The 22501-nt window shown below is 38.5% G+C and overlaps 1 protein-coding gene across 1 annotated transcript; it reads left to right on the forward strand.

Annotated features, from left to right (window-relative positions):
- The first annotated feature begins 12532 nt into the window (after positions 1 to 12532).
- Positions 12533 to 21812, forward strand: LOC140242415 (EEF1A lysine methyltransferase 4-like). Its single transcript, XM_072322151.1, has 5 exons — positions 12533 to 12704; positions 13544 to 13700; positions 17439 to 17565; positions 19207 to 19506; positions 21714 to 21812. The coding sequence occupies exons 1-5, from the start codon at positions 12533 to 12535 to the stop codon at positions 21810 to 21812; spliced, it is 855 nt and encodes a 284-aa protein (XP_072178252.1).
- The last annotated feature ends 689 nt before the right edge of the window (positions 21813 to 22501 follow it).

The raw sequence follows: 22501 nt of genomic DNA on the forward strand, positions 1-22501 counted from the left end.
TCTAGCATTCGCTGTCCTCTTCGGATAAAAATTTCGGCGAAAATTTACAATGTGTATTGATTAATTTTAACAAAGACTCTCGACGTTGAGCAGCTATACAGACAATCAAGTAAATAAAACTCCGTCATTTTCATTGTAGGCACATCAACAACTCTTGAGTGGTCCACATTCTACAAGTATCGCTTTTTAGTGGACTTCTCAGTTCTCTTTTTTCCCTCTAAACATAACTTTGTATTTTACGGTATGTTATATACATAATTCATTTTTATTAGTTTGCCGACTATCGTTTATTTTTCGTACTTTGTAATGTATATATTATGCTTATGATTGAATGCCTGATTTACTTTGTGTTAAGTTTTGTTGGAAGAAAAATTAGAATGAAATAAATGAATTGAATTGAACTAAACATCAATTAGGGCATGATTATTTCGCAATCTTAAGTATGAACCACATTATCCATGTCATGCAATTGATGCGAGTCCACACGTAATTTTAATTGTGGCAGCCGTAATGAAGGATGATTAACATAATGATATATCATTCTGTACAACAGTTAAAGAGTACAAATAAGTTGATAAGAAATTTAAACTTATCTTGCTCTCTGCAAGCAGGTGTTTGGCGAAAGGAAGAATTGTTGCGATCATATACTTTATGAAGATTTCTAAGGGGGAGGAGGAGGGGATCTAAAAAAAGAAAGAGCAAAGCTTGAAGCTACTGAGTGCACATACGATGTATATGCCTGAACTAACATGAAATGTTCATTCCAAAAAAGAATATCTTTTCATGTTTTGTGTTCTCTATATTAGAAGCCAGACATTTATATGGCCATTATATGTTTTATACATTACCACGTATACGTAATAAAAGGTAATGTTAACTTAGTGTGTTTGGTATAGATTAGTGCAGGCAATGGAAATAAAAGGTGAGGCAAAATGAAGACCTCTTTGAGAAAAAGAGCGAAACTAAGAGAGAGAGAGAGAGAGAGAGGGGGGGGGGGAGAAATACGAGAGAAGGACAACTGATATAGGGTGAGAAACCTTTACGCTTTCATGCGCTCTTTTTTTTTTTTTTTTGAAAGACAACTTACAGTTAGGTGTTAATAGGCTGTAAATAGCACCTTCTTATTACGTGCATTATGAAAAAATCCTTTTTTATCATTCCTTGTTAAAAGTGATAGGAATGATAAGATTAAATCACATAATTAACTACGCGAATTGTTAACTATTTTTAATTGTGACATTCACGAAAGTAGCGAAATATTTTGATGGGTATATGCAGTAATGTACACTACGCGTGTTCGCACCATCAACTATATCAATCAGTTTTTAAGTTTACGGTATGTGTAATAAGAAGGCTACGTTGTTTCGAATTGTTCATTATTGTGTTACGATTCACAGTGCATTTCCGTATCTATTATAATATGCCTCGATCTTTGACACCAGTCCAAAGCTATTCAAACGGCTTTTGCATATTGGTCAATATTAAAACCATATCATAATCACACCAAAAACAACACCGAAACCCCTAAACAAACAAGTAAACAAATTTGGTATATAGTGAAAACACAAATGTAAGAATTTATGTCAGTTTCAACATGACACTTGTGTCTAATAGATTGTTTTCGCAATGTATTCAAATTTATGGATGTTTCATTCCCGGGAACGTAGAGATGATGAGCCATTCCACCTCCCCTTCTGCAATGAAACTCGGTTGCTGGAATCCAGTTTGCATAATCCTCGTATTACTTGTTGCTATGTTAATGTCGGACAAGCCTCGGACAAGATTTCAGATTGTCAGGAACAACCTTTGTTTAAAAAGTATGCATAAAATGTGAATTTGCTATACAAAAACAGCCAATTAGTGCAAACACCATAGTAGTGTTTTAAGAGTATGCATTAATTTTTTTTTTTAATACACCCTCTAAAAAGGCAAGCTTTGTAGTCCTAGAAATGTTTTACTGCCAGATGGGATGCAGTCTGTGAGGCTGCGATCACATAGATGTATTCGGTATTCGGTATTCGGTATTCGCTATTCGGTATTCGCTATTCGGGCCCCGAATACACCAGCACCCGCACCGTCAACTCACCATCCCATGCAGTGAGGATTTCTTCCTCCTACATCCTAGCAAATCTTATTAACAATTTCTAAACTGCATCAGAATGTCAGTCTACATGCTTATTTTTGCTAAAGGGCAAATCCAGACCAAAATTGTCATTATTTCATAAACGAGAGACGGTATACGCTGCAAGAAAATCGAACAAGTTCGATTCCCACTTTGCTATACTTTTCGCAGCTATTCGGTACTTTCAAATAGTGCCCTCCTATGTGAACCGGTGTGAGGAAATCCTATCGTTCGATTCAAGCTATTCGCGTGCCCTCGAAAAACGAGCCCGAATACCCGAATAGTATACTTCTATGTGAACGCAGCCTTACACACGTAAGCACTTTTGTTTGTCATGTTATGATACTGTATATAGCCCAATGTTTTTATTGGAATTGGTATGAATAAAAACCTACTGTCAACTACAACTCCATGGAAGGAATAGTTATTGATAGCGTCATTGTCATTCAGATCCGTCTCCCTGTTTTTAATAAAAATGATTTCTTATTAGCTCGCCAACTTTTACCTTAGCTTCCACCATAATGCACGCAAATCCCATAGAGCAGCATTTTGTCTGGCATGTGAAGAGTTAAGCGCTTTTCAGTTCAGTTCAAATCAAATTTTAGTCCATTTTTCGAAAAGAACATAAACATATCACTTTCTTTGGTAACAGAGAATAAGGTTACATAATCAAAACAAAGTAAATTGAAAAAAATATAATTGTAGAACCTTGGAGTAACAATACGTCGTCATGAAACAGTTTGTCATGAAATCGGTTTGCTTTAACAGCAAACTGATTGTAGCGATATTACGACTAAAAACAAACACATTAATCATGATGGCAACAGTTTTGCTTTTAGTTTCCTTTTGAAAGTTTTTTTTTCTTTCTATATCACAATATATGTCATTATACATGTAGACGGACAGTGACGTAACTACATTTACGGGGGGGGGGGCATGGGGGGGGGGGGGCACGTGCCCCCCCCCCCCCAATCCGATGGTAAAAAAAAAAGAAAAAAAAAGAAGAAGAAAAAAAAAAACCCTACCAAAATGGTAATTCAAGGGTTAGTAAACTACTTTTGAAATCGACATGAAAGGATGATCAAGAAAAAAGATATTTTTCTAAGATTTCTTTTAACCATATAATTAAAGAGGTGTTATAGTGAAACATTGTTCAAAAAGCCCGGAGACGACAAAAGATTGTGATTCAGTGTGATTCCTGGTTGGCATTTTGAATACAACAGGATGTGCGCAGTGTGCTCAGAACATCAGAATGGCAAAAAGAGTCGCTGCAATGTTGCGCAATGTGATGTTTGATAGGTTGTACACATTTGCTATCAAAGCTTGATCATCGATTTTGCAGTGTTGCTTTACATACTAGTCTATATTAAAATGCCTTGCAATGCCAATAATAAGACTTGACCTTGGCTATTTCCTAACTTTTCCATCTATATGAAACACACACACTCACAAACACAAACAAATTAGGGGATGCTCCATATAAAGTGCAGATTTTGGACATCCTTCTCCCGCTTGGTCACTTCGACGCCCCCTCGCTGGTCATACCTCCCCCTATCATGAACATAAACCGACACCCTTGACTACCAGTGGCGGATCCAGGGGGCGCAAAAGCACCGGGCGCCCCCTCCCTCCAAAGCGAAAAAATATATATGTAGCTACAAACGACAGTTTTTGGACTGTAAAATGTCAAAATTTTCAAGCTCGCTCGCTTCGCTCGCTCGCATTTAATCGTTATGCAATTCTCCTGATGTTGCTGTCAGTAATTGCCAGCAGTTGTGCCCGGTGCGCCCCCTCTCTTTAATTTCCAAAGCGAAAAAATATAGCCACAAACGGCAGTTTTGGGACAGTAAAATGTCAAAATTTTCAAGCTCGATCGCTCCGCTCGCTCGCATTTAATCGCTATGCGGAAGGGCAGTTCTCCTGATGTTGCTGTCAGTAATTGCCAGCAGTTGCGCCCGATGCGCCCCCTCCCCTTAATTTCCAAAGCGAAAAAATATACCTAAAAACGGCAGTTTTGGGAACATAAAATGTCAAAATTTTCAAGCTCGCTCGCTTCGCTCGCTCGCATTTAACCGTTACATGCCATTCTCCTGATATTACTGCCAATAATTGCCAGCAGTTGCACCCGGTGCGCCCCCCCCCCTGAATTTCCAAAACGAAAAAATATAGCTACAAACGGCAGTTTGGGGACTGTAAAATGTCAAAATTTTCAAGCTCGCTCGCATTTAATCGTTATGCCATTCTCGTGATGTTACTGCCAGCAACTGCCAGCAGTTGCGCCCGGTGCAACCCCCTTAATTTCCAAAGCAAATATATATATATATATATATATATATATATATATATATATTTGTATATATATACATACATATATTATTACATATAGCTACAAACGGCAGTTTGGGGACTGTAAAATGTCAAAATTTTCAAGCTCGCTCGCTCCGCTCGCTCGCATTTAATTGTTACGTTATGCAATTCTGATGTTGCTGCCATGAGGTGCCCCCCAATGTCTTGACCCACGGTACGCCACTGTAGACGGAGATACGGAAGAGTCCTCCAGATAATGGAACAAGCATTCATGAGAATGTGCGTTCGACTGCCTTGGTCAACTGTTTGCTGGTATAGGATTTGAAGTAGAAGCCTATAATATCTTGTCGTTCTGTGACCTGAAATGATATCGAGACTGTATAGGCATGATAGGGGTGGTTAGTTGTACGCGGGATAGGTTGTTGAGCAGTATCCACATCCAAATGTAAACCAAAAAGGGTTAGATTGCATAGTCAATTTTTATTCCGTCTTTCATAGGAAGCCAGTGCAATTCTTTCTGAATACCGAACTGAAACTGTAGAACTGTATAGGCATGTTTTAGTCGAATTCGGTCTGGATACTGGTTTGTATGGTAATTTCTAACTTGGGGGCTTCAAGTATGCCTAACAAAATTTAATGTATGCACTGACATAGCAATAGCACTTGGCTCATTGCATAACTCATTGAAAGTGCTTTTGTTCTTCTTTGGAAGCCCCACAGTTATGGCTGCCATAGATTACAGTGAAGGATTCATCTCTAGCTAATCGGGGTTTGTTTTTCACATTAAAGGACAAGTTCACCTCATTAACATAATTCAATTAAATTCAATTCAATTCTGGAGAAGAACATCGATGAAAAGATAAATTGAATCATCGTAGATACAAAAAATAACAAAGTGGAAGAAGTCCGGAAGCCCACTGAAAATTAGATTAACAAATAAATACATTTTCATAGACGCGAACAAACATGAAACAGGACTAGACAACAAGACAACTACTGAAGAAAAGGTTGTACAGGACAAAACGGGATGGACAAGACTGACGAACTGAAGACAAAATAGCAGACAAGAACGCAAAACAGAAACAGAAACAGTAACAGGACAACAGAAACAACATAAACAGCGATCTTCGGCAGAAGCATGCCAAGAGAAACAGAAGATAGTTGTGGGGAAAAGTAATATTTTGACTCCTGAAAGAAAGACAAGAAAATAGAAAATAGAGGGACATATATGAACAGGAGTAACATACGGAAAGTCAACTTCTAGACGCTATTGGCAAAATGACAAAGATGACAACATTGCAAACATCCAGGAAAAAAAAAAAAAAACATTAATTCTTCAAAGAGGGGACAGAGTGAGCAGGTCAGTATATGTAAGAAAAAGGCCAAAAGGTTAATTCAGTATTGTAGAGTCATGCGATTGCAATAAAAAAAAAAAATTATTGCAATTGAGAGAATGTAGCAATATTAGTAGAACACATCCTTGAAAGTTTGAGGAAAATCGGACAATCTGTCGAAAAGTTATGAATTTTTGAAGTTTTTGTGCAGTCACCGCTGGATGAGAAGACTACTGCAGTGTACGATGTCACATGCGTACAACAATAAAAAAGAAAAATATAAAGAGAATTTCACAAAATTTCATCTTTTGGAAAAAGTACACATTCCCTTGACTCGTTACTGACATAATATGTTATGGGTAATATTATTCCCATTGCCTTTAGAAAGAGGCAAGTCAAGTGCTCTTTTATTATGCGAAAAAAAAAATGAAAATCTATTATGTTGAATTTTCTTTACATTTTCTTTATACTGTTGTACTCATATGACATCACGAGCCTTAGTAGTCTCCTCATCCAGCGGTTCCAACACAAAAATTTTAAAAATTCATAACTTTTGCATCGATTGTCCAATTTTCCTCAAACTTTCACTGATGTGTTCTAATAATATTGCTGCATTCTCTCAATCCTTATGTTTATGAAGGTGAACTTGTCCTTTAATCCATTTAATTTATAAGCCATGAATACAGCAGTCGCTCATGTGTAAGCCTATGTTGGTATATAGTTGGTACAAACAGGGAGGAGTTAGAGAAGGAAAACAAACCAGAATCTTCCCTTTGTACCCATGTTCCGTGCCGCCGAGAAGCTATGCACTCCATCGCAGGTGTTAATAAATTTCTTTGACAAAAATTTTTTTTAAAGTATGCATCATTCCTAAATTACACATCATTCCTAAATTACAACATACCTACAGCCAGCAGCAATTTGCTGTCCCCTTCGATAATCTAGGCTGCGATTGCAGAATACAGGACACGCGAAGAAGTAAACAATATTGTAGGCCTATCTATCTAACCAAGGAGGTTCTAGAGAATGGAGTCGCAAGCGTCTTATTTCCTTTGAACCATGTTCGAAGCCGCCGCTCAAAAATATTTGAAGCACGTGTCACACAGGATCTGCCGCTCAGATATAAAGACAATTGACTCGTGTCTCAGTGCATAATCACCAGCCACTTTCAAAGGAAGATATGTCTTTGTGATGGTAATTACTTTTCGCTATCCCTTCTTTTAAAATGTAGGTGGTACTGCATGACACGAGGATGCGCGAATAGAAATTGAACAAAAATGCTGGATTAAAGATGAAAATTACTCGACTGGGCATACCCGGGCACTAATCTGATATATCTATCAATAAAGAATTATACTTGAAGATTATTCCATATTTAGTTTCATTTGTGGAAATTAAGCGGAAAAGTGATAAAACCAGCTTTCCAGGATGGTACAGTTTTAAACATTTTCACATGATACACCTCTGATTATTGTTTTACACTTTTGCGCAAATTTCTGGACGGAATTGACTTTTGTTTTACATGCTTTATCATTAAGTGAAAATTTCATTTCATTTAATAAAAAAATAAGCAAAATATGGCCAACACTATGATAACGTTCAAAATTAAAGGGTGTGTACAGTTCTGGTCGAGGTGAGGATTTAGCTTGTATAACGTTTTGCGAGATATTCAGAAACCACTCTACATAACTATGAAATGTCAAAGAGCATGCAATTCTAAGGGGTATTTAAAGTTTGTTTGATGAAAATCGATTTTGAAATGCCTGAGATATCCAAAAACAAGGTGAAACAAAAAGATCCTAATAAAAGGCGTGGCATGTAGTCTTTTATTATAATCAATTTTTTGGATATCTCAGTCATTTGAAAACCAATTTTCATCAAATAAACGTTGAATCCTTCTTAAAATTACACGCTCTTTCATCATAAGAGGTTTCTCATCTCACTTAGGAATGTTCAAAACATGAATCCCCACCTAAACCAATACTGTACAGTCCGTCCCCACCTAAACCAATACTGTACAGTCCCTTTAATCTTCAGATTGCTCAGCAAGACGGCGGCGTCGAACATCGATCATCAAAGGCACAAGTGCACCTGTGGAATTATTTTGTACCTCAATAGAAATCTGACAACTGTTTGAATAATTACAGCCAGTTGGAACTCCATGTATAAAACCTCCTTGATTTAACTGTAAAGTGCTATACACTGCATGGTATACACAGGTCTACACGCATTAGCCAGTTACTTAATTCGAAAGGTTTAATTCAAGTGCTACACTTGACGACCAATGTTATGCACCATCGGCAGAAGATGGTTATTCACAGTAAATGCATGTTACTTTTTTTTTAATGAGACATGGGCGTCACCAGGGGGGTGCGTTGGGTGCGGACGCACCCCCCTTCAGACAAAAAAAAAAAAAAAAAAAAAAAAAATCACCACTTCAGTCTGCAAGCGACCTCAACGCCGGACGCTAAATAATTATTCTTGTTTGTGTGTGTGTGTGTGTGTGTGTGTGTTATTTTTTTTTTTTCACCAGGGACAACCTCTTCCCACACCATCCCCCGTTCGGTCTATTTTCCATGGACTTAATACACCTATATACAGATGTACAAATATTTCATCGAAAGTGTGCACCAAATCTGTCTAAAAAAATGCAAAACTTCCGTCGTGGGGGAGGGGATATTCTATCCTTTCAATTAACGATTAACCCTTTCCCAATGGCGTAGCCAAGGGGGAGGGGGGTGGGGGGCGATGGGGCATTCGCCCCCCCCCCCCCCCAAGAGTTTGACCGGGGATTTGGAAGGCGGAAAAAATATAATCGAATATGGGAGAGGTATCTTAACACCCTCCCATTGCCTTGTCCCTTCTATAGACTTAGTACACTGTGGGGAATGACAATTTCCGAATTTTCCACAAAAAGTGTGCTTCAGATCGCTTTATTTCAATTCTAAAAACTCAAAAGGTCAGTTGAGCGGGAGGGGGTATCCCCCCCCCACATCCTCCCCCTAAGCTCTACCTCACTATACTTTGTACATACACAGAGATGATGTACAGTCGGAATAAGAGCCATTAACATTTCACCGGGAAAAAAAAAACAAAAAACAAAAAACTATTTGTTTAAATTATTATTTTTGGGAGGGGGCTGCAAAAAATTCAAGTACAGTTGTATTGCACCAAAAGTTTGCACCAGATCGCTGAATTTCAGGTCTGAAAATACAAAATAATCTTCGTTTGGGAGGAGAAATGCCCCTTCTGATCGTGTGCATGCTTTTTTCTGTTTGATAACAATTTACATCAAAATGTACTGCTACCTTAGTGGGACTGTTTCAAGTCGATAAAACACGCAAAAACCTGCATCAAATTGCACCATTTACAACATCAAAATGCAAAAAGTTCTCATCGTGGCAGGGGGCAACCCCCTCCCACACCCTCCCCCCTCACTCCCTTCGCTCGCTCATGCTTGGTCGGGTTCATGATATTCAGTGTAAATATCAAAACAGGAAGTTTATTTTGATGATATTAATCTGTAGGCAAATACATTGTTCAATAATAGTTGACATCAAAATATACTGCTACCTTTAATAAACAAGTGGGACCGTTTCAAGTCCATAAAACAAGCAAAACCATGCATCAAATTGCAGCATTTACAACACATGCAAAAAAAAATCTCACCGAGGGAGGGGGACAGCCCCTCCCATCCCCCCCCCCCCCTTGCTCACTCATCTCGCTCTTGCTTGGTCGCGTTCATGATATTCAGTGTAAATATCAAAACAGGAAGTTTATTTTGCTGATATTAATTTATAGGCAAATTGTTCAATAATCCACATCAATATATACTGCTACCTTAAACAAGTGGGACTGTTTCAAGTCGATAAATTAAGCAAAATCATGCATCAAATTGCACCATTTACAACATCAATATGCAAAAAACTTCTCACCGTGGGAGGGGGGCACCCCCTCCCACACCCTCCCCTCTTACTCACTCCGCTCGCTCTTGCTTGGTCGCGTTCATGATATTCAGTGTAAATATTAAAACAGGAAGTTTATTTTGATGATATTAATTTATAGTCAAATTGTTCAATAATAGTTGACATCAAAATTATACCTTTAATAAACAAGTGGGACTGTTTCAAGTCCATAAAACAAGCAAAAAAATGCATCAAAGTGCAGCATTTACAACACATGCAAAAAAAAACTTCTAACCGAGGGAGGGGGACAACCCCTCCCATACCCTCCCACACCCTCCCCCCTTACTCACTCCGCTCGGTCTTGCTTGGTCGCGTTCATGATATTCAGTGTAAATATTAAAACAGGAAGTTTATTTTGATGATATTAATTTATAGGCAAATTGTTTAATAATAATCGACATCAAAATATACTGCTACCTTAAACAAGTGGGACTGTTTCAAGTCGATAAAACAAGCAAAATCATGCAATGCATGCATCAAAAACTTCTCACCGTGGGAGGGGGACACCCCCTCCCCCCTTACTCACTCCGCTCGCTCTTGCTTGGTCGCGTTCATGATATTCAGTGTAAATATTAAAACAGGAAGTACAGCTGTATAGGCAAATTGTTCAATAATAGCTGACATCAAAATATACTGCTACCTTTAATAAACAAGTGGGACTGTTTCAAGTCCATAAAACAAGCAAAACATGCATCAAATTGCACCATTTACAACATCAAAATGCAAAAAGTTCTCACTGTGGGAGGGGGGACAGCCCCCTCCCACACCCTCTTCCCCCCCCCCCCCCCCCCCCCCCGCTTGCTCGCTCTGTTCGCTCGGGGCTCGGTCGCTTCGCTCCCTCGCATACTAACAGCCCCCCCCCCCCTCAAAAAAAAAAAAAAAAAAAAAAAAAAAAAAAAGATGAAATCCTAGCTACGCCGGTGCCCTTTCCCCGCTTGGTTTCCCTAAGAAACCCTAAAAGTGTGGGGATTGAGAGCTTCCTGAATTACAAATGTCTGTCAAAAAAAATCTCGTTATATTTAGTGTCAAAACGCACCCCCCTTGAAAAAAAGCTGGTGACGCCCCTGTGAGATACTAATGCTCCTGAGTCCGGGGGTATTAATAACACGGAGATTTGAAGAAAAACTTAGAGCTGGGTTGATCCGTACAAGATTACCAATAATTTCCATATACAGGATTTCAACATTTCCTCTGAAATACCAGCTTAAAATGGTTAAATCAAGAACATCTTCTTTGGCCTCCGTACCCCAATGCTATATGAAAGAGCAGCTGGGAGTATGGAGCCAGTGAAATGTTAAAATAGGTATTGCCATGCTATAGAACCTAAGCATAAGTTTGCACAAATAAATAAAATTGCGAAGAGATTTCACTCCTTCTCTAACACCTCCCTGGTAAAAATTACCTTCCTTTTTTGTTTGTTTGTCAGTTAGCATATATGAATCCGATTTTTTGACAGAGCACTGTAACTTATGACTGTCATAAGGGGGGGGGGGGGGGGGGGGCTTCCAAAGAAGAACGAAAGCACTTTCAATAGGTTATGCATTGAGGCAGGTGCGTTCCTATGTCAGTCCATACATCATTATTAAATAGGCATACCTGAAGCCCCCAATTGGAATTACCATAAAAAAAAAAAAACAGTACCAAACCGAATTGGTCTGTACAGCGCTCCATTCGTTTTCAACGCGACATCACATTGTACATGTATATCATAATAATATTATCATATTATCATAGTATTATAAACATATTTTATATCATATCATTACCATACTATATCATGATAGGCCCTAAATTATGATAGTGCTTAAAAATAATCTTGCCAACGTTACAATGGAATACAAGTCATGTTCAAACAAAGAATAAACTTGCGTGGATCAGCTACGTTGACCAGAATGGTCCGTCAATATCGACACTATAATTATGGGAAAGCATCCATTTCGCTGTTAAACATTGAATGAATGCATTCACAACTTTTTGTAATTGCTTTTAGGGTCCTGGAATATTGAAATAATACCGGACTAGCTGCATGTCCGCTGGATGTGCTGGCAACACCGTGAAGGACTTTCACTCGCAAAGCCAGGTTCTTTGATGTATTTTGTACATGCTTTGCTCTCAAAAGCTGCCCTTCACAATCACAAAGATTGTCCTACCTGGCAACTTAGGTGAATTCCTGGAGCAGGTGAATAAGATGCTTCGTGACTGTTGACAAAGAACATCCATAAATTGTCATAAATTTACAGAAACGGTCTATTGCGGCGCCGGAATCTGTCGATTATGCAGTTTCGATTTCAACCAACCAGCATGAGAAACAATGAAACAAAATAATTTCGTTTGGAACTCTCTATCCTAGATCCTTGGGCCTTAAAGGAGTGAAAGGGGATTGAGCTGAGATTGGTATTTAACTTTTGCGAGATGAGTACAAAACCACTACATATGAAATAAGGAGCACACAATTCTAAGAGGAATTCCCAGTTTATTTGATTAAAATCAGTTTTGAAATGGCTCAGATATCCAAAAACAAAGTAAAACAAAATGATAGTGCATTGTAATAAAAGGTGAGTCACACTGTTTATTATGCTTGCTTTATTCTAGATACATGTATATCAATAATTTCACAACCGATTTTCATCAAATGAATTTTTCTTTCCTTCCATAAGAGGTTTCTCAATATCTCCAAAAATAAAAGATAAAAAAAAAAAAGTTGGAAACGAAGCCAACCAAAACGAAATATCCCTTTAAAATGGACAACCAAACTTTAGCGCATGCGCCGTGAAGAAATGCAACTTTAACAGGTGTCTATCGCAATGGCTGGAGAAGGCGAGGGCAAGCCAGACAGAAAGCCAGATTTTACCACGGTGGACTACTGGGACAGTCGCTTTCAGGATGAAGAAACGTATGACTGGTTGGTGAAATACAGTCAAATAAGACATTTGATAGCGAAATATGTGTCAAAAGGAGACAAAATACTTATGCTCGGTAAGTGAAGTGTTCTGCACACGGGTAACGGCACGGCACGGCACCCCTCGCCTATGCGCCTACTATAGCCCGAGAGTTGCGGCAGGTGGACGACCTTGCTTTGCTTGGCTAGGGGTTTAGAAAGAGGACCGTGCCGTGCATGCAACCCGCGAATGTATGTTTTGATTCAGGGCCGAGTTGTGCGGCTGCATTAGCATTCCTTACTTCCACCCTTCCACATAAAAACTCTTACTAGTGTATAGGCCTATCAACATAGTTGATATCACCTGAAACCAATGCTTTGACTTTGTGACAAGTCTAAATGATATTATGAAAAATGTAACACGATGCCTTGTGATTTTGCTCGGCTGTGTGCACACCATGCCATGTGCAAAAAACGGATTGTGCATATAGGGGTCTATTCGGCAATTTTATACAATGTAAATTTATGTCTCCATGGGCATGGGATTTTAGAATGGGAATGAATGAAAAGGTGCCCACATTCTTTTTTTTTTTTTTCATAACCACATAATCTTTGGACAGAAATCTGTTTTTTATTTATTTTTTATTTAGGCCTAGGGCATAGATCTATTTTATTTTATTTTTTTTACTTGGCCTTTATGCTCTGTAGAACAACAACAACAACAACAAAAGTCTTGACGTGTTGTGACATCTAGTCTCCATCTATACACTGCTAGACCCAAGCATGAGTTCCAAAGTAAGAATACCGGTAGTACTAAGAAATACAGTTCTGTACATTGTATTATGTAGAGCTAGAATGGTCTACATGTATCTGGTTTACTAAATTCTTGTCAAGGCCTCCACACCATTCTTTTTCCTCTGCCATAAACACAACACAGGTTGTGGTAACAGTGAGCTGAGTGCAGAGATGTACAGGGATGGCTACCAGAATATCGTAAATGTCGATTTCTCGTCAGTGTGTATCGACAACATGAGAGAGAGACACAAGGACTTTGCTGAAATGGAGTGGCTGGTGATGGACATTACCGATCTCAAGTGAGTCTTTGCAGATATTTATCCCTCGTTTCAAGATTCTCCTCACAGTAGCCAAGTTTCTTTTAATGAAGTTTATACGACCTCTATCATGTATTGTAGACGTAGTACCGGTAACTAGTAAATTTATAGATATAATACATGATTGATGTTTTTTTCCCTGTTCAGTTTCATCACACAAGTACTTTTAATTACCCGGTAACAAACCAAAATTTCAACTTGTGTATGCATGTATCTAGAATCCAACCTTATCAGCTACACCACACTCAGATGTCATGTCCCTTCACCTTCAGGGACAAAAAACAAAATAAGAACAAAAATGGAAGTTCTTGGACACATCTGATAGGGCTATAGATCAAATTTAAAGGGATCGTACAGTTATGGTTGAGACCTAATTTCAGGTTTCTTACATTTTTTTTTTTGTGAGATAATGAGAAACCTCTTATGAAATATGAAAGAGCATGTAGTTCTATGAGGAATTCAACATTATTATTTATTTGATGATAATTGGTTTTGAAATGGCTGAGATATCCAAAAAAGAGCAATTCTAATAAAGTGTGGGACCCACACTTTATTATGATTACTTTGTTTTACTTTGTTTTTGGATGTTTCGGTCATTCCAAACCCGATTATCATCAAATACAATACTTTGAATTCCTCTTAAAACGGTATGCTCTGTACTTTATAAGTGTTTTCTTGGTATCTCGCAAAAAGTTAGAAGCCCAATTCTCATCTCAACCAATACAGTACCATCCCTTGAAATTTTTGAGTGGAAATTTCTTATCAGTGTGGGAGGCAACAAGAACACAAACACTTTACACACGAACAAAAAAAAAAATAGAGAAAAAAAAATAGAAATAGGAGAAATCTAAGATTAAATTGCATTCAATGAGTAGACAGGAAATTTGGTTAAATTTCTCTCAGCCTGGTCAGTAACCAGGCTCGTACTGTTGGCAATTTGTACACATAGTCTGTGTTCGAGGAGAATGAGCAAATTCAGCATTCTACTTTGTGTTTAGACAGAAAAAGGTCATTCATTCTAACACTACAGGGCGTAGACAGAAAAAGGTCATTCATTCTAACAGGGCGTGTTTAAGGTCACTGAATGCAAGTATCTGGAATCAACGATTATTCAAGTAGTCCTTGTACCAGGGAGGTGCTAGAGAAGGAGAGACAACTAAAGCTCTCCTTTGAAGTCATGCGCGGCACCGCCGAGAAGTTATGCTTTCAACTATAGGTGTTACCCATGTGCTTTGACAAAAGAGAGCATCAATAATCGGGACTAGCGCTCTCACATCTAGAAATATTTGCTCCTACTGCAATTCGCTCTCTCTTTCAATGTGATGGCAACAATGAATTTGTGTACCTTGAATTGGAGCAGCGAATCAAAATGCAGTGTAAAACTCACAATTTTAACAGCAAATAGTTTAAAAACACGCTGGAACACGCTTTAACGGAGTACTTTATTTGAAAGATCAAAATATCCCTTTATTAAAAGATAGAAAATTAACATGCGGAAATGTGCGCATTTTAGAAAAAAATTAGGTTTTTAAGAGGGCCTAATTTTGATTTCCTTTCTATTTGCGAATTACGAAGAAACTAGAAATACATGTTAATAATATTGAATTCTTTCCTAAACTATTCTAAATCGATTCGAGTGTTTCATTTAAAATTTTGCGGTGAAATAAAGCTTGTAATCCAACGAAAGGTGAAATGCGTTCTTCGTCTCCGAACTTCGTCTTGCAACTAGAGCGGTGCCGAGCATGACTTCAAAGCGTAATGGAATGCTAGACATCCCATTGTAACATGTGTTTGCATGAATTATACGAAGAGTTGCCACTCCATCTCTGTAAACACCTCCCTGCTTGTACACTGTAATTGCTGCTTGCCAGTGCAACCACCTGACAGCAAAGTGGCAACCTGACAGCAAAGAGTGGAATTTAGCAGTATCAATTGAGAGAGATTGTTACCACATTAGGCGTTTTCACATCAGCCCGATGTTTCGAAATAGCGCGCTATTTTCTGACTTGGGAAATTTTCCCGATAGCGAAATAGCGCGCTATTTGATAGTGTGAACACAAATTAACGCGCTAATTGTATCGCTCTGATCGAGAAAATTTCTCGAGTCCAACTCGGGAAATTTCTGAAATAGCGGGATAGTAGTGCGCTATTTGATAATGTGAAAACGACTCGAGAAATTAGCGCGATGCATCCCATTACGCCTAGCGTGTGTGACCCGATCGATCGAGGCAAACTGCATACAAATCACAAGGAATTTTTGAGAGGGCACACACATTACTTATGCTGTTTGCACATACTCAGCTGTCGAATTAGCTCGACAAAAATTCGGGCTGATGTGAATAAGAAATAAAATAGCGCGCTAACTCGCAATCGCGAAAAATTTCTCGAGCTTGGATTTTTATCGGGCTGATGTGAAAACACCTATTCTGTGCAAAATAATGAAATGGATACTTTCCCAGGTGCAAATTGACAGACCATTCTAGTTACCTGGTTGGCATGATTGATGAATCCCATGAATAGTTACATCAGGCAAGCTTATGCATTATGTTGCTTTGAAAATGAGAGCAGTGCCTAACCAACTGCAAAAAAAAAAAAAAAAAAAGACTTTTTTTACCCATTGCACATGAGCTAGCTGTGAACTGGCTTGATGCAGAAAACTTTTCATCAGTTGGGGAGATCATACAATAGGAATGTCGCTTGGCTTGAAGGAGTCCACAAGAGGGGATGACAGCCAGCCAGCAAATCACTAAAGGTTGGTAGAAGCAAGGAGGTTCGAGAAATGGAGTCACAACAGTCTTGTATTCGCTTTGATCCCATGCTCGAAGCTGCCACTCAAAAATATTTGAAGTACGTGTCAAACTGATCTGCCGCTCAGATGCGAAGACAATTGACTCGTGTCTCATTGCATAATCACCAGCCACTTTCCAAGGAAGATATGTCTTTGTGATAGTAATTACTTTTTGCTATCCCTACTTACAAACGATGGGCGGTAGACAATGGTAAAGGCATGGGGGTGCGCGAATAGACATTGCTCAAATATTGCTGAAATAGATATCAAAATTACTCAAATGTACGTGTCTGTACGCTAATCTGACATATTGATTTATAAAGAACTATACTTGAAGATGATACCATATTAGTTTCATTTGGCGGAAATAAGGAGAAAAGTGATAAAACCGGCTTTCCATGAGGGTAAAATTTCAAACACTTTCACAAAATACAGCTCAGATTTACACTTTTGCACATATTTTCGAACGGAACTGACTTTTGTTTTATATGCTTTATCATTAGGTGAAATTTCATTGCATTTGATATATAAACGAGCAGCATATACCCGATATTATGTTAGCATTAAAAATGAATCTTCAGATTGCTCAAGAAGATGACGGCTTTAAGCATCGAACATCAAAGTAAACGCACAAATGCACCTGTGGAATTCTTTCGTCCATCCATAGAAAACTGACAGCTGATTGAATAATTATAGTCTGTTGTAACTCCATCTCTCGAACCTCCTTGGTAGAAGCCTGAATCTCTTATTGTGTGTACTGGCTTTTTTGGGAATTGTAGTCCTGGGCGAAGCTGGGCTACTAGCCAGTTAAAAATACATGACATTCAACAGTGACATCTTTTATTCAAGGTTTTGAAGTCCGACTCCAGCAGAAGTCACCTGTCATCAGATAAATGTCGTCCTCGTCTTTAACCCCCACATGACTCTTCCAGGTTCCCTGACTCCAGTTTTGACGTTGTCATAGAGAAGGGAACACTGGATGCACTGATCGCCAATGAAAAGGATCCCTGGTATATGTCAGATGAAGGACTGCGCACAATGGAGACAACACTGGCAAAGGTAATTTTGAGGGCAGTGAAATTGATAGGTGTGTGACAAACCCATGATTTTGTCAAACCCATGATTTCATGCCACTGTATACATTTTATAGTAAGTGACGGTTTTTTTTACTTTCACTAATAAAGTTAATTGCCAGTTGACTGTAATTCATGTATGCAACTAAGCATGCAGCCAAAATATTGCTCCCTGTATTTTAACACAAAGATGGTCAAACCTGTCTATAGCGGCCACTCAATGGAGTGAGAAAAAGTGGCCACTGTAGACAGGGTCTGTAACATGACTTTTGTATTGGGGGGAATTGAGTTTATTGGTCATCTGTACAACAGGTGGCTGCTATAGACAGGTGGTCGCTATTAAGGCAGGTTTGACTGTATCATTGACAGATACACACCTGTAAACTACAGTGTAGAAGTCAGCTTGATGGCTATCTTCAAGTCATTTTCAAGTTAGCTATCAGTGAGTGCATCTGCAAGTGCATTGATGGCTAATTTGAAGTTAACTTGCCCAACTTTCAATAGGCGATTTTCATAACATATTGAAATTTCATGCATGCCTTTAAATCGAGGTTGTTCACAACCTGAAAGCTTGTTCAAGTTTTTTTCCGACATAGCAGTAAGTGATATATACAAACTGGATTCGAGCAGCTGAATTTCATTTAAGAAGGGCAGGTTGAAATGGAACAGCTCATCTCTGTGTTCCCAAGAATGAAACATCCATAAATTTGAATACATTGTGAAAATGGCTTGTTACACTCCAAGCACCCAGGTACCTGCAAAGTATTAAATTAACTTCAGCACCTAGTAATTGAAAACTGAAAGATTGCACAAGTTTTTAATGATTTTTTTTTTTGACAAATTAAAAAAAAAAATCATTTTTTATTTGATTGAATTCTGAACATCTGCTGCTCTCAATTTTTCAAGGGAGCAAACTTTCTTTATAGATATCTTTTTATGCCAGAGGAAGTCTATACCATCATTAACTTATAAAGGTTATAAACAATTGTCACTTATTGTGGTCAATCTACAAACAAATGAACAAAGAATTTTCTAAAACATGATAGATGAGATGTCAGTTTAAACAGCTTATTTAAATGACAGATTGATTGTTGATATTCAAAATGTGTCTGACTTTGTTGGTAGTTTTACAGAAACTGCTCAACTTTTCATTGATCAGTTTATTGCTGTTATCATACAACACAATTTTCTCCACACTCTACGGAGAATTTTTACTAATTTATTTTTGATTGATCAGTGATTAATGTTGGTTTGAGACCTCATTACTTAATAGTACACTGTGTGTCTGACTTCAAGTTTGACATTTTCTCCTTGGAAGGAACAGATTTCCCCTTCACTTATACGGGAAAAATATGAATTTATGAATGACGGCCTCAATGTACCGCTGCATTCGCAAAGGGTTTCGAGCCTTTCGTGATGTCATAATTTAGGGCTCGAAAAAGACAGCTGTTCAGGGGCAAAAATTGGTGAAGTGAATCAATCAGTTGTAACTCGCAATTTCTCAATGTTGCAATATCTTTGAATAAGTAATGTTGATTATCTGTTTCAGGAGGCATTTTCTTTTCCTTTGACACCTTTTTTCATATGATTTTCCTAATTTAAATCTCTCGTTCTTTGTACTTTAAAGGTGAGCCAGGTGTTGAAGCCTACGGGCCGTTTCATCTCCATCACATTCTCCCAGCCGCACTTCCGTCGGCCGCTCTTTGCAAAGAGCGCCCTCAACTGGAGCATTGAGCTGACCCTCCTCGGGGAACACTTCCACTTCTTCTTCTTCGCCATGCGGAAGGGAGAGCCCCTGGACCCCAAGGACTCCGCCCTGGAGAAGGCGACACTGGTGAAGAGGGAGGAGCACGAGATGGGTTGCCATGACGATGCCCAGATGCAGCGTCTGACCCAAGATGAAGATGAGGATGCCTTCCTGTCCAAAGTTTTGCTCTGACCAATGCTTCCTCCACCACTGACTCACATTTCCATCTACCTCCCATACCAGCAGAAGGTGTGAAGTTGTCTTCCCCCTCTGGTCGCCTTGGAAACACCATTCCAGACATGTACTCCAGTCATGAGTATATTTCATCCATGTCTTTCTGTGTGATTTGTAATGTATGGAAGTAATGAGTGAGGTGAGGTGTGTTTAATAGGGTGAGTGTTGGCAAGATGGGAGTGGTTGTATGGTGTAGAGCTGTATTATGACCATGTCATATACTGGCGCCAGAAGCAATTTGTTTTTGTTTGTTATGTTTTATTACATCTTGTGCAATAGCCAAAGAATGTGACTAAACTTTTATACACATTTATATCTTTTTTAACTCAAGGGATAGCAAAGTTTAGATGACGAAGGCAAGTTCTGCCTTGTGTTCACTATTCTTAGGATTCATCATTCTTTAAATCTTGTTTTACAATATAAAGACTTTTCACAGAAATGGACTAAAAACTTGTATGTTTTTGTGCTTGTTTAGAATGGACAATGTATAAAAACTATATATAAAAACCTGCATTCCTATGGTATGTTAATGTGTGTGATTTGAAATCATGTCAGAAAAATTTATCCCCATTAGTTTATGATGATGATGATTTTTTTTTTTTTCAAATTTAAATTGCCTGTGCGGTATATTTTACAGTTTTTTTTTCATTTAAATGAATATTGCAGTTGACTCATTCTGAAATTGACAACTTGTGAAAATATTGCCTCCTGTAGCACATAGGCATCAGCTAAGATGTTAAACTTTTCTACCCAAAAGGGATAATGCAAACTGGTAACTTTTTCTCACCCAAAAACTGTAATTCTTGAATGCAAATTCAACTGCTTGTGTCATTTTGTCTTGCTGATCCTAGGCAAAATATTATACAGGGCAGTCCCATTATAACGAGGTCATCTGGTTAATTAACCTTGTTATATCTGGACCCTTGTTCTATGCGTAATCTGGAAGTACCCCCACAATTGTATGAACTGTATAAGCATCGGCTGTGATGCGATAAAAAAGTGCAACTTTATAAAAGCAATTCCATTGATAATTGAAGTTGAGAGTTTACGCTTTGTCTGTTCACTTTATGATTGTATAAAGTGCACATCAGCGGAGTAGGCATGATATGACAAAAGGGTGTACCATGACATATGCAGGTGGCAGTGCTTACAGCAGTTATGTTGTGATTTTTATGGTATACACAGTGTAGTTTATAGGTTCTACCAACCTTACAAATATGAAAATTAGGCATGGCATAAAGAAATCTCATATTTCAGATTAATACATGGAGTAATGCTATAGATTTTTTTGTAGACAATTCATATTCTTAAATGGAAACTCAACTTAGATTACATGAATAGGTCTCTGACTCCAAATCACATTCTAGCCTTACATACAATGTAGACTTGATGTTATTTGTAGCTTTTAGCCTATGCCTAGCCTGCTACCCTAGCACTAGGCCCTCGTGTCTTAGACTGAAAAACCTACCTTACGTAGTTTTGGGGCCTTGTGTTATTTTTAGTGTGTAGTAGGTTATATGATCTGCTACCTACCACACAGTTAACAAGACCCCCAACATCTCGCATCCAAAGCAAAAATGAATCAGAAATTATTATCTTGAATGATGCTGTCACATGATGCTGTCACATTAAAAAAAAAAAAACTTGCAAGGACAAAAAAGATGACAATTGAATGATCAAGTCCATGCTCCAAGTTAAATGGTAAACTGCAATAGAACTCTAGTGCAGAAACTTTTCATTAGTAGAGTCTTTTCCAACCTCCTCATCACTGTCACTGTGACAGGGGTTGTCATCAGCATGTCATGTTGTTGGTTACTGCGGCCCACTCAGGAGCAAGGCTCAGTGCAGGGCAACTATGAGCAATGCATGAGCATTGCTTGCTGCTGCACTTTGATTTTTTTTGCATTTGCACTGTGTGAGCTCCAGCACTTCTTTAGGGGCTGGCCAGAGCCATGTCCATCCAGTCGATGGTCAAAGTTTCCTCCTTCGAGCTTTCATCAATGGCTGACTGGATTGGTCAAGCTGTCGGCCTGTTGGTTGCTGCAGTCGACACATTAGCAAAGCTCCGGTAAAAGGTAAGCTATGGGCAATGCTTGAGCATTGCTTGGCTGCCACAATTTGATTTTTTTTTGCATTTGCACTTGTCCATCCAGTCGACGGACAAAGCTCCCTCTTCAAACTTCCATCCATGGTTCACTGGTGTGGGCGTGGTCATAAAGCCTCTCAGAGACATCCTCCAGATCTTTGCCTGATAGTTGGCACAGTGGATATATTTGGTCAAAGAGTCCTTGATATTAGGAGGCATTGCGGACTCCCAGTGCCCCTGTCTGGGTTGTGAAATGATTGAATAGAGCATCATTGGCTGATACTTTGTTCTGCATTATACGCTTCTGAAGGCAGTCTTGATTTGGTGACATTATGGATTCTAGTGCCTTTGTCTTGTTGTTTGAATCAAATTTCTGATGCCCTTTTTGCATATTTCTGCTGGATGATTGTTTGTATTTTTTCACACATTTCATGAATATGATCCATGACCCAGAGGAATTAAAACATTAATTATTAAGCACTTTTTCAGCAAACAAATCAGAACACTGAATCATTTTATGGTTAGGAGTGGGAGTATCAAATGAATGTTATGAACACAAGTAAGCATTAGATTAGTGAATGTATAATACGCATAATAATGCACTCAATATTTCCGTGTAAACATCATATGCCCCGTATTTTGAAGTCTGACGGGTCATGATGAACTGGATGGCTGAAAGCTGTACATTCACACGTATTGTAAAACAAGAAAATCAAATTTATGTGAGTAGTGTATGCATGATATTTAGACCAACTGCAGTTTGAGGTTACCTATTTTTCCTCTTTGACAAAAATGTATGTGGTTGTCAATTTTTAATGTTAACGTCTACACAATAATTTTCCAATTAGACTTTAA

The sequence above is a fragment of the Diadema setosum genome, chromosome 19, assembly GCF_964275005.1.
Source record: "Diadema setosum chromosome 19, eeDiaSeto1, whole genome shotgun sequence".
In the NCBI taxonomy this organism is placed as follows: Eukaryota; Metazoa; Echinodermata; class Echinoidea; order Diadematoida; family Diadematidae; genus Diadema; species Diadema setosum.

Coding starts and splice junctions, on each gene's coding strand:
- LOC140242415 (XM_072322151.1), top strand. CDS start 12,533: ATGGCTGGAGAAGGCGAGGGCAAGCCAGACAGAAAGCCAGATTTTACC. Junction 12,705..13,543: donor AGACAAAATACTTATGCTCG/GTAAGTGAAGTG, acceptor AACACAACACAG/GTTGTGGTAACAGTGAGCTG. Junction 19,507..21,713: donor AGGATGCCTTCCTGTCCAAA/GTTTTGCTCTGA, acceptor TTGTCCATCCAG/TCGACGGACAAAGCTCCCTC.